The 13,198-nt window shown below is 43.4% G+C and overlaps 1 protein-coding gene and 1 long non-coding RNA gene across 2 annotated transcripts in view; one reads left to right on the top strand and one right to left on the bottom strand.

Moving 5' to 3' along the window:
* Positions 1-6,199: 6,199 nt before the first annotated feature.
* Positions 6,200-11,069, bottom strand: LOC126036015 (uncharacterized). The gene is made up of 3 exons (XR_007505078.1): positions 10,821-11,069; positions 10,482-10,617; positions 6,200-8,318 (listed from the first exon to the last, which is right to left on the bottom strand). It is a non-coding gene; the product is annotated as an uncharacterized LOC126036015 (long non-coding RNA).
* A 361-nt stretch (positions 11,070-11,430) lies between these two features.
* The window catches only part of GOLPH3 (golgi phosphoprotein 3), a 32,434-nt gene continuing 30,666 nt past the window's right edge, over positions 11,431-13,198 (top strand). Inside the window, exon 1 of the mRNA XM_049795312.1 lies at positions 11,431-11,905. Within this exon, the coding sequence (XP_049651269.1) occupies positions 11,690-11,905 (216 nt within the window). The 5' untranslated portion in view covers positions 11,431-11,689. The remainder of the gene's footprint in view (positions 11,906-13,198) is intronic.

Raw genomic sequence — 13,198 nt, forward strand, 5'->3', positions numbered from 1 at the left:
GGCAGCTCTGGATTTTGTCCTGTAATAATAATAATAATAATTAAAAAAAAATACTTAGAATAATTAAAATCCTCCTGTGCAGCACTTTTCACAAACAAAAACTGCATCAAAGAAAAAGCAGGGTGATAGTCTCAAGCTGTGTTTTCTAATGCAGCGTATCTCCTGTAGCTTTTGGTACTTTGCTGTACTGGTGTCTGCAGTGGAGAGTCATAAGTGACCAAAGAATGATGGTCTGTTCTCCCAGCAGGGTTTGGGTTTAGCTTACACCCGATGGGGGGCAACTGCGGATGGCTGCCAAAGGGCATCCTGCTGTGCACTGCCCAGTGCTGCGCTCCCACCACCTTTGCTGTTAGTCTCATGTAGCTGCCAGCTGATTTTATGGAAATACATGTTTTCCTTTTGTGGATTAGTTTTCTATGAGATCGGCTTGTTGTTCTAAATCACCCTATGGGGGTGCAAGGGGAAATAATGGGAGGAGATTGTTTGAGGATGCCCTTTTCAAGAGGCAACCCCCAGTTAAAGCAGACGAGGGGAAAGGTGGAACCACAAGTGCAGTAAATCTAGCTCTTGAGCTGCTGTTTTGTTGAAAAAGAGATAAATCCTCGGAACCACATCTAATGTGTGGCTAGCTGAAATGTTGTAAGTAGCATGCACTGCTAACTCCAGTTATTTAACACTTCTGAGGAAAAAAAAAAAAAGACAAGAAAAAACCACAACCCAAAACACCTTTGGTTTGAGGTTGCCTGAAGAAGCCTTACAGGGTGATTTAAAGTACAGTTGCATTGAATGTGACCTGTTTGCTACAGTAGGAAGGTAAGGTAAACAAAGCCTGTTAATTCCATCTATGGCCATCAAACACACTTCAATGCTCTTCAGGCCTGTAGTTCCTTATGCTGTGCTTTGGTTTGGACTGGAGAGTTTTTAAATACAACTGTGCTGCTGGGGCTGTGATTAAGCAGTGATTGAGTGTGGCTGTTGAAAAGCAAAAAGCATGTTCTGACTTGTAATCTGAAAACAACCATTGCTCAGAAAGTGATTTTTGGATTCCTGATGCATTCCTGCTTTTTTTTTCTCCACAGCTTTAGCAACATACAGCTAAGCTCATTGCTTACTCCACCCCCCCCCCCCCCCCCCCCGACTCCATTTTGGCATATCTTACTTATTTACTTTTCATTTTTATTTAGATTTAGTGCTAGTGATCTGCTTTGACCGTATGCAGACCACTGTCTCAAGTGTAGGATGGAGCTCTCTCCATTCTGATTGAGACACCCTAATTTTCTAGGGAAATTTATCCACCTAGTGTCATTTCTGAGGCAGTGGCCCTTTTTATGATTCAAATTGCAGCTGAATAGCTATCTGGCAGAGATGATGATAAAAAGGGCTAGTTACTGAAATAAAATACTCTAGTAGTAAAACCATTACTTAATGTCTTGGTATTAAGTAGAGGCTGCATGAATATGGAAGGCCTCTGGAGTTCTGCAGGTAATAATGGATGCTGGAAACAGCTGAAATACAATTACCAGGGACCCAGACTCATTTAGGCACCAGGAAATGACTGAACATAAATGTTTCTTCATAATCTTTGGATCTTATTGAAGTAATAATAGCCCTACAGGTGCTGGCTGCTGACATTAATATTCTGTCTAGGCTGGTAGACATCCTTCTTCCCCTTCTTGAACGTTTTCACTCTCAGTTATTAATATACAACCTGCTGCCTACCAGCTCCACCCTCACAAGGCAAATGTGTCCCCGGCTGCAACGCACACTCAGAGGGAAAAGTTGACTTACATCTTTGCATTTGTCAGAGAAGCATTGTATATGGCTGTTCCCCCACCAAGAAATTTCTTTTGAAAAGTTACATTCAGTCAGTTAATATCTGAGAGTACCAAACTGAAGTTGAAAAGGTAGATTTAATCACAGGACTGAAAAGGAATTATTTTAAGTGAGGAAATGAGGATTAGCTATCTTTCCATGGACCTGTGGGAGAAAAGAAACACTGTATTGGGTCTGGCAGGCTGTCCCCCTGCAGCCCATGGAGGTCCACAATGGAGCACATATCCACCAGCTGCCTGCACAGAATGCCGTGTCAGAGCAGGAGGATGTGCCTGTGGAGCACCTGGCAGCACCTGTGGCCCCATGGAAAGGAGCCCACGCTGGAGCAGTCTGTGCCTGAAGGACTGCAGCCCATGGAAAGGACCCATACTGGGGCAGCTCATGAAGAACTGCAGCCCGTGGGAAGGACCCACGCTGGAGAAACTTGTGGAGGACTCTCTCCTGTGTGAGGGACCCCACACTAGAGAAGGGGAAGAGTGTGAGGAGTCCTGCCCCTGAGGAGGAAGGAGCAGCAGAGACAACGTGTGACGTGAGGGGTAGGTAGAGAATCTGGGAGTGAAGCTGTGCCCAGGAAGAAGGGAGGGGTGGGGGGAACGTGTTTTAAGATTTGGTTTTATTTGTCATTAACCTACTCTGGTTTTATTGGCAATAAATAATTTACCTCAAGTCAAGTCTGTTTTGCCAGTGACGGTAATTGGTTGAGTGATCTCTCCCTCCCCTTATCATGATGCACAAGCCCTTCGTCATATTTTCTCCCCCTGCTCTGCTGTGGAAGGGGAGTGGTAAAGCAGCTTTGGTGGGCACCTGGCATCCAGCCATGGTCAACCCACCACAAACGATTAGTTGCACCCTTTAACAGCATCTGTTTGGCTGTCTGAGTTTTTAGAAAGAATTCATGGTGGGATTTTCAGTCCCTTTATGTATGGCTGAGTTTTAAAGGTATAGAAAATGTATTTCATGCATCTATGTTAGCTTTTGTTCAATTCATTTAACTATTGGTTTGCTAGTAGGTACCACCCAGGTAGCTACACTTGCAGGAAGATATTGCTCAGTAAAAATCGCCCACTGATTTGTATTTCCCAGGTCTCTTGAACATCTCCCTGGGCCTACTGTGAGAAAGTACGCGTTGCACTAGTTAAGTGAGTAATCTTGGTGTGGCTGTCACCAACTCCTCACTGCTGAGCTATGGAAGTTTAAGCAGTCTGTCCCACATTGGGGCAGGCAATAGCTGTGTAACTGCTCATTGGTAACCTTGGTGTGTCAATTAGATCAGATTTTTGAGGTGTAGCCAATGGCGGTGAGGAGCATGAAATGTATTGCTCTGTGGAGATTGGGTAAGAGAAGCCTTGCGAAAGGGCTCTTGGGTCAGGTGCTGGCTGAAAGAGCTGTGTTTAAAGAAACTGTCTCCAGCATTGGATTTATACGGTGCTTAAAGAAGCAGGGTTGTATATTTTTGTAAATAAATCAAACGGCATCAAAGATGCCTTATTCCTAACTGGAGTAGCCTATCGGACTCTGAGCTGGCCAACTGCCCAGATCAAGAAAGATCTTTTCCTGTGGAAAGGAAACTGGCAGATGAAGCAGAATTAGGAATCTTGATCTTTTTTTATTTTTGTCAGCTGTGCTGAAAAGACACAGTAAAAAGTCTACTTTGAAGTATTTTTATCTATCTATGTATTTTCTAATTTCAGAATTCTTTCTGTGCAACAGTATCTTTCCAATATGGTCTTGCCAGTGGAAAGTGGTAAAAAATGGCATCTTCTTCCTTAAACAGTTTTGGTCTTCCTATATATTCCATGCCATATTTCCTTAAGTTAATGGCAAAATAAAGTCCCTGCTATTGTCAGCTTGGAGTAGACTTTCATAAAAATTCTTTGCTGAAGTTCTTAGTTCCATTGCAGTAGTATACCTAAAAGCAACATGGCCTTGTGAAGTATCAGAAATAGCTCCTTTTGTAAAACAGGATGTTAGAAACACTTAGCACCTTGTATTAACCTTATATTAACAATGATTAGCAAACATATATTCAAGCATGACATTCATATGAGGCCCACTTAGAATCCTGGGGCCATGCAGATATAAGTAATGCTTTGGTTTTGGCTGCAGGATGTTTACGACTGATGGTGAAGTGCCAAGTTGGTTCTCCAGTTCCAGGCTGAGTTTGCAGCTAGGAAAACAGAGCCCATTTGACTGAAAGAAGAGGGAAAGTCCTACATTTGTTTTTTACAGAGCTGTGTTTCAGAGTGGGACCATGCTTCTAGGATAGGGAGTGCCTTCTTTGCTTTGGCGTAGTGCCTGGTCCTGCTCTCCTACTGTAAGCAGTGAGAGATCACCTCAATGGATTTCAGCCACAGGTGTGTTTTGATTCTTAAGGCCAGTAAAAGCTTAAGTGTCTTCTGCTCTTGTGTTTGTTCTGTAGAAGCACAAGAGTTGCATTTGCTGCTGCGTAACTTAGGATATGAGCAATGAGACTAGTTTTAGTTTGGGGGAATTTTTTGAGTATTTTTTTTCTTTTTCTCTCTGAAGGACTTAACTGTGTAATAAATAGCTGTTAAGTAAAATGGTTTTATCCTTTGGCAAAAAGAATTAAGCTGGGGGCTAAGTCATGTTATGGAAAAATTTTAGTGAGAAAAGACCATACATACCAAAGCAGGACACCTTGATACAGATGGCTGGCTCACCAGTGTGACATATTCCATGTTAAATATGGGAAGCTTGTATGTCATTTGCTGTATCTCAGCAAGACCAGAATGAGATTTAATTTTTTCCCAAAGATGACTTATAAACCAGACAGAGAACTTGACTTGCTCTCTATGCCGGTGAATTACTGATATGCTGTGCAGCTTCTCTCATTCCCGCTGTAGCCAAGGGTCTCCCTTGCAGATGCATCTGTGGTATTTGGAGGTTACTGGACCACACCAGGGACACCTTCTTAGGTTGCTGGATGCATTTCTATTACCAGTCATCAGCTGGATTTCTCCACTAAGTTTTTGTTTTTAACTTGTAACTGGTGGTAATTTAGCTGCTAATCCTTTTTTCTCTCTCCTCCCTGGGGAAGTCATTAGAGTCCTGAAGGTCTAATCCTGGCTTCAGTGACATAGCTCATTGCTGTGAGCATCAGTCTTCCTCTGGTAGCTGTGCCAGGCAGATTTTTGGGAGGCCCAAAAGGTAGGCTATGTTTTGTAGGTAGTCCTGCAACTGCCTGCATCAGCGTGGGGAAGCAATCTGATGGTCACTTGCCACATATTGCTGTTACTTTAAGTGTGACGCTTTGAGGCAGACAGGTATTGATGTCCTGACTTGAAGTTATAATTTAATGGTAAATGGATTCAAGAGAATAGGAAAGCTTCTTCTGCCCTGTTTATAGCTACCTTTTGCAACAACTTTGTACCTTTAAAAAAAAAAGAAAAAGATGGTAATGCAAAATAAGTGGCCATAAGCAAGACAGTAGTTCGTATAACTGAACAAGCAATGCAAGAACCCTCTGTCATAATCAGATCCGTGTTAGGTGTCTAGCAGGTTGTGATGGCAACAACTGTGCAAAGAATTTCACAACAAGATAGTGAGACATAGCGCTCTCCAAGATTTGACTTGCACAAGATTTATTCTTCTATGCCAACAAAGCCAACTTTAAATGTAACAAACTAGATAGACATGCATCCATCCAGGTTTGACTCTTGAATGAATCAGCAAGAAGCGTAACCCAGAGATGCCTGCATGTTTAAGCTACAAAAGTTTATCAAAGTTTTTTTGCTCCCTGGATAGAAGGTATTATCGGTGTTCACTGCGATCGCAACCTCTTGGCTGCCGTCAGAAGTACAAACCATCCAGCACAAGCAGGGTATGCAACCACCACCAGGAGCAGAAGAGCCATTGCAATGCACTTGGCTGATTTCTCAGGAACAAGGTAACTTGAAAATGCAGCTTTATTTTCTTTACAACAATCTCTATAGAGACTCAGAGATGGCTGTTGCCAAACATTTCTTTTCCCCTGCCCCAGCTGCTCACACACCTTTGCTGAGTTGATACAACCACTGGTTCTTGGAAACCTCATATTCTTCTCCCTGACTAATGTCATGGCTCTGTTTGCCTCACATTTACTGTTCTAAAATCACCACTCATTATTTGATTCTCCTTGTGTCGGTCTTCGGTCATAACGAGAGGGTGTAAACCTACCAAGAGTAATCAACATTATTCTACACACACTTCTGAATGAACACAAGTACTCTCTAATTAGACAACAAGAATACTGTTCTAATCACTATTTAAATTGTAAATTACAACTCCATGGAAACATTTTCTTTGCACCATCTGGCTTTATGTATTTTTTAATGAGTTGATGAGTATTTATATATTTTACAAGGAACAGATAGTAAAGCATTTGTTACATTAGGCAGTGAAATAAAGATTTTTCAAAACTGAATTTGTATAAAATTCACTGCACTAAACATTTTAAATTTTGCCAAAACACCACAGTTTTGGTGAAGGCTTCATGGGACTCATTTTACTCAATGAACATCTGCTAAGAAAGCTGCATATTTTTCCTAGTGATGTTGAACTTGACTCCTGTGTAGAAATGAAAGCACATCTTCATTACAAACAGCACCTCGACTGATACTTTTGTCCTTATGATTTCAGTACTACAATTGTAATATTAAAATAACCAATACAGATTCTTGCTACTTGAACAGTAACACTCAGATACAAGGAGGAAGATGCTATTACAATACAAAGATTTTGGGAACTAGCAATCATTTGAACTCCACAGGAGATGAGAAAATGACAGGATCTGGAAATACTCAAAATAAAGAAAACCTTTCTGAAATGAGCAAATGTGAATAACACCTTTGCATATCTGCCTTTGGTCTTCCTAAAATGCCTGTCACTCTTTCTCTAAAAAACCACAATTTATTGGTTTTGTATATACAAAAATTAAAAGCAGCACTAAATTATTAAGTCAAAGCCCCTTGAAGTTAAATCTTATTACTAACTTAGTGGCTGCACCTGATTTTATATAAGCTAGGTGTTATCAGCTGGCACTATGCCACTAAAAGTGGTAATTCTCTGTGGTTTTGAGAAGCCTCAAACATCATTCTTAAATAATCCCAAGTGAGAACCTTAAAAGGAGGCTTATTGGAAAAGATATATTGGCAAATTTTGATTTTGTAAACAGATTAATTTAAACAATGTCTAACTACTGAGCATTAAAAGCTGTCAAAGCAAGGGTTTGTTGTACGGACAGAAAGAGCCATACCAGTAAGCGCTTCTTACTTAGAAAAATTTGCTGCTAGTGTTGGAACATTCATTCCTAAGACCAACAAGAAAATCCCAGCTGGTCTGCACTGGCTAGTGAAGGATTTACTTAGTAATGAGAAGAACAGTATGAGTAAAACAGCTGAAACCAAAAGACAGAATATTATGTGACCACTGTGTACTAGACACGATTTCTACAGTCATTTGATCATTGTCTCTAGTTTCTTCCCACTTACAGTATCACACATCAGTCTGCTCAGTTCTCTTGTCCCATATCTCTGAGCTCCTCTCGTCACTCTGTACCTTTCAGCATCTGGATTCTTACTGGAAGTGAAAATCCTGTTCTTGGAGAATACGCTGATAATATTCAATAGAACAAATCTGAAGATAGTTTGTTCCTTCCAGTTGTGTTCTGGCATTAATGTCTACTCTAGCACTCAAGCAGCATGTTTGTAATCGGCATGCTTTCAAAGATGGTTTGGCCTTAAGAAATTTCTGTCTCCCTTTGCTCCTGGCCATTGGGTTTCTGCATTTTGTACTCCAGCTCAGTGCTCCTTCAGTAATGATATGGTGTCTATTTGTGAAGCTGCCCTGTCAATAGATCCCTGAAATGATACAGGTAAACATGATTTTTTTTGGCTGTTGTTTTTAAGTCAGATCCTTACAGGGGCTCAGGCCACAGCTCCACCTGACACTGTTTTTTAGTGGCATCATTGGGAGTGGCAAACTTTCACTGGGAGGGAATGGAACATACAGGCAGGAATGTAAACAAGCTTGACGGGTGAAACCACTGGATGGTGAAGCCGCATCAGAGTCAGCAGCCTTCTTCTAGAAAACAGGTCCTGTATTCTTGCTGTCAACTTCAGAACATGTACACGCTATTAATCTAATCGTCCTTCAAGAGAAGAATCTGCCCAGCAGTATCTTGTTATGATGCTGTGACTGTATCACTAGCATTTATCCACTATGTCTTAAGTTTCAGAGCCTGGCACATCTGTTAGGTTGAGACCTCTGCAACTTCTTGCTTTAACCAGCTGTATGTCATGCTTGTGATGTTCAAGTTACATCTGTCGATAGTTAATAGCATGTGACCTCCTGCTTCAGCTGTTAAATAAAGTTACTCTTTGCTTGACCTGCTGTTCTAACAGACATTTGCACCTGGTTTGTCAATTGCATTTCTGCTGACATCACTGAGGTAAGCCCAGCTCCCACAGTGAAGTAAATCATGGCAACTGCAAGGAGCACAACACAAAATAAGAGTCTGATCTGTATCTTTGCTATTTTCCCTTTTATTTCAAATTCCCAGTGGGCTAGCAGCAGTTCAAAAAACCTAGCTACTTTTGAAGTGTACTGCATTTAGTAAAGATAACTTAGACTCATCGGCAACTGTTAATAGAAATTCTCTCAGATATGAGCTTAAGAATAAACAAGGATGCGCTAAAAGGTCAATTTACTGCAAGCCTAAACGAAATTATTTATAGACTACAGCCTGTGCTTTTGCATTATTAGTTCTTCACAGAATGTTTCAAAGATGTAGGGCCTCAGCTCTCAGGTTGGATGCCACTGGCATTGGGATGGGGGGAGGAAGGGGAGTGTGTACTCAGTGACATGCCCACTGACAACCCAAATGACATGAACCCCATGTTGCAGCGGCCAGTGCCAAACAGAGTGTCAGGGGTTACAGCCTTCTGAACTCCTGATAAAGCCATATATGACTCAGAAATATTTTTCAAATACAGCTTGATACTGTAAAATAAATTGCAGGTAATACAGTTGTGACATGATACATTAGGATCTCCTAGGCAGAGATCCAACAAATCAAGCAGTCCCCGCCAACACACCAGCTCTCAGTCATGTAGAAGGGACCAACACCAACAAATTCATGTGCTGAAATGTGTCTTGTTTGCTATCGTTTCCATTCAAATTTTGGTTTTGTCTATCAGTGTTGCACTGGTGTAAAAGGAAAATGTTAACTGGCTCCAAATTCAATCATACGCATTCTTAATTTGATTCACACCCAGCTTATTAGTTTAGGCTCATTAGATAAAGATTCAGAACAGAAATTAGTAATGAAAAAATATATTTGTTTGAAATGACACCATTCAATTTGTGCAAACACCTGAGTTTCTACATCAGAAAAGTGACTGTCAAATATAAGTACTTCATAGTACACCTCATCCTAATAAAAATGAAATCAATCATCAAAATTAAAAATTCTTATTAACCTACAAGTGATCCTAATTTAATCACTTCTGTAATAAAAAACAGAAAAGTGGGCAAATCATTAATATAGTAAGCTACTACTTGATTTTCACAAAACTGAAAATAACTATGAGTCCTTTGAGGCCTTTGAGGAAAGCACCCAAACCAAAATATATAAATTAGGAGTTGCTAATGAACATTCAATCAGTTAACCCTTAGCAGGCAATCAGGACAAAACCCAAACATAGTTCAAATGCCATATTAGTGTAGTGGGAAAGTGAAAATAATTGTAACTGCCTGACCAGTGCATTCTTTTGATGAGAAAGGAGAAGATAATATTGCTTTGTTAATTAAATCTAGGAGTTAAACAAATGTAAGTGTTGTTGAGAGATTTTTGCCACCAAAAAGAGAGAGGCAATTGAATGTAGGTGCAAGGCAAATTCTAACAATGATATTAGTAAAGAGAAATGTAAGAACTGTTAACAGTGCTTTAAAAAATGTGTTCAATAAATAGCTTCGTATTCTGGGGAAATAGGTAAATATTATCATGCAGGACAAAGATGAAATACTTTCCACTAACAGTGTACTTTTAAGAAAAATTTAAACAGCGGTAGTTAAGCTAGGTAATTTGTATCAGTCAGCCAGGATAACTTGCATGCAGGTTTTTAAAAGAGCTTTTTGGAACCTCTTTTTGATCTCCCAATTATGATTCTCAATAAATCCTGGGAGTTCCAAAGAACAGGAAGAAAGCTAACAGAGTGACTATGTAAAAAGAAGGTAAAAGCAATGACCTGGGTTAATTACATGCTTGTCATCTTGATTGCAATCCTCAGCAAAATATCCAAGTGGCTCATATAGGACTAAACTAATAAATATTTGACTATAATTACTACTCAGAAAAGACATTTCCGGAAAACAGATCTTGTAATGCTATTACTCTTCTTTATGCAAATGCTTCTTTGATAGAAGTAACAGTGATGTTATATCCTTAAGCTTTGGTTTGGCACCTGGTACAGCGAAACATTTTAATTAAAAAAACGAGAAAGATAAAAAAAATCAGAATGCCACACAGTAAGTGGACTGTGAATAATTAGCTGGCCTCAAAACACAAAAGAGGAACGAGCAGCACACATGTCTGTGAGTGATTTAGATCCTCTGGGGATCAGTTTTGTCCGTTGGCTATTCGTTCTTACCAGTGATCTCAAAGAAGCTATACCGAATTATCACCAAGTCAGAACAGCAAAGGATGCAAGAACTGCGGGTGTGAGAAACAATGGAGGCTGAAGTCGCTTACAAAGTGACTTGGAACTCTTGGTAAACAGGGTGCACCTAAAAAAAAACCAAAAAAACCCAACTCTAAAAGTAATTCTATATTTATACACATTATTTTATTTCTATCTTGGATCCACATTTTATGTATGCTTATATCTATGTATCTCGATATGGCCAAATGCAACATCCTAACTGTGGACTAGAAAGTATAGGCCTTCCACGCATCACAAGCACCTTTGTTCTGCAGTGAAGTACATTACCTGGAAACGTACATGGGATCTAGCCTTAATAAGCAGTTTTTTGAGTTTTTGGTGTGCCACGTTCGAAAAGGGCTGAAGGTTTGAAAAGACGCTCATCGACCGCAGAGCCGAGGGACTCCATGTCCTCAGTCTGAAGTCAAGACTGTCGAGAGCTCACCTGAGCTTAGCTGACGAGCATATATACATACATACGCATGTGTATACATACGGAGATCTATTCCTGGGGGGGGCTGCACTAGCAATCGCACACGGCCTCGTGGCAAAAAAACCCACGGAACCGAGCAGACTTCAGGGTGTAAATACGGCACTTCTTTTAAAGATAAAAGGCATTCGTTTCAGAGAGTGCTGCACTCCGCCCCCGCGATAGGGCACGCCGGGCACCGGCCGGCTCCTCAGTCGGAGCGTTGGATTAACCGCTCTCCACACAGCGCCGCGGTAACGGCCGGTAACGGTCGCCAACGGCCACCGCCGCTCGCGCGACCCGCCGCGTCCCCGTCCCCGCCCCCGCCCCCTGCCCCGCGGGCGGGGCTCCTCCCTCCCGCCCGCGGCCCTTTCCGGTGCCCCCCCCATCTCCCGGCGCTGCCACATCCTCCGCTGACATCAGCCCGCGCCGCCATATTGGAGGAGAAGCCGCCTCCGCCAGCTCGGCCGCGGCAGGGGGAGACGCCGGTCCCCGCCGCCCCCGCCCGCCTCCCCCAGCGCGGCCGAGCCCCGCTCCCCATGACTCCCGCCGGCCAGCCGCTGCCCCGGAGCGGATAGGGCGGAGGCGGGAGCGTCTCCCGTCCCTTCTCCTCCCCCCCGCCTCCCGAGCTGTCGCCGAGACCCTCCGCCCGCGGCGGGCCTCTGCCCTCCTCCCGCCGCCTCCAGCCATGACTTCCCTGACCCAGCGCAGCTCCGGCCTGGTGCAGCGCCGGACCGAGGCTTCCCGCAGCGCCGCCGCCGCCGACAAGGAGCGGGGAGCGGGGGGCGGCCCGGAGGATGAAGGCCGCCGGGACGACTCCGGCGAGGACGAGAAGGGCGACTCCAAGGAAACGCGGCTCACCCTCATGGAGGAGGTGCTGCTCTTGGGCCTCAAGGACCGTGAGGTGCGGCCGGGGCCGTGGCGGCGGGGCTGGGGTGGGCCGAGGTGAGGGGCGCTGGGCGGGGGGGTGGTTGAGGAGGGGCGGTGGTGCCCGGGAACGGGGCGCCGGAGGGGACACCGGTTTGGGGGGCGGGGGGGGGGGGCGGCTTATGGGGGGCGTGGATGGGAAAAGGGAGCCTAAGTGGGGCGAGGGTGTGGGTGGGATGGGGGCAAGGGCGCTGCTGGGCGAGTGTTGCTGCGGGTTTGGGGCAGAGGTGTTGCTGGGGGTAGGGGCCCATGCTGGAACAGCTTCGGTGTTTTGGAGGAGGTGGGTAAGGTGCTGGGATTTTGGGGAGGGGGAGCCTGGCAGAGCGTTGGGATCGCCCTTTGGACGTGGAGTTCGCAGGGGGACTCTCGTATTCGTAGCGCCTCGAGGGAGGCAGCGTAGGGGTTGGGGCAAGACGGGGACCTGAAGGTGAGGGCCAGGGCCTCTAGTCGGCGTTGGTGGTTGACTTGGAGGCCTGGGTAGATCCGTGATATTTATACTCTTTTCTCCTACAACTTACCCGTGGCTCTAATGTGGGGCGCTTGTCTGCTCCTATGTATTTTGTCAGACACGACTCTGCGGTACTTATGGGGTTCTCGGGTGCTTTACGATGCTTAGCAGACCTTTCTGCTAGGGCTTTCCAGACTAATGCATGTCAAAAACGTCTTAAAACTGGGGGGGGGAGGTACATATGACGAAAATGGGCCTTGAGTATTGAGAAATGTGTCAAAATGAGGAAATGGCATTATTATATAATTCTGCGTTTTTACTGAATTTATAGCTTAATTGTTATAACAGTCCTTGAGGAAGGTGTGCTTCTACCAGTGTGTCAAATTTTTGTTTCATTTGAAAGAGGTAATCAGTATATAAAGCATGCACACAGCAGAAATTCAGTCCTGTCGAGGAAACAGTTTAATTTGATGTGGCATATGGTGAAGCGTAATATGCCTTTATGTTAGATATGAGCTATAATATGAATTCATTAAGCAACCTGCTTGCTTGGTTTTGGGGTTTTTTTTTTTAGTGGTAAGCCAGTTCATTGATTTGAGTGGAAGTCTCTTAAAACCGTGTGTGTTCATGAGGACAGAATAATGGGGAGGGAAGTTGGTAACTTACATGTTCTTTGACAGCATGTTGCATCTAAAATAAATTTGTTGATTGATAATGAATAGATTAAATAGTAGTTTTCCCAGTTAACATTTGTTTTTCAATGTGTGTGGTTATATCTGTACATGCACTTGCTGCAATAACATAAGTTATTTTTCTCTAAGA

This window comes from Accipiter gentilis, chromosome Z, assembly GCF_929443795.1.
Source record: "Accipiter gentilis chromosome Z, bAccGen1.1, whole genome shotgun sequence".
Classification (NCBI taxonomy): Eukaryota; Metazoa; Chordata; class Aves; order Accipitriformes; family Accipitridae; genus Astur; species Astur gentilis.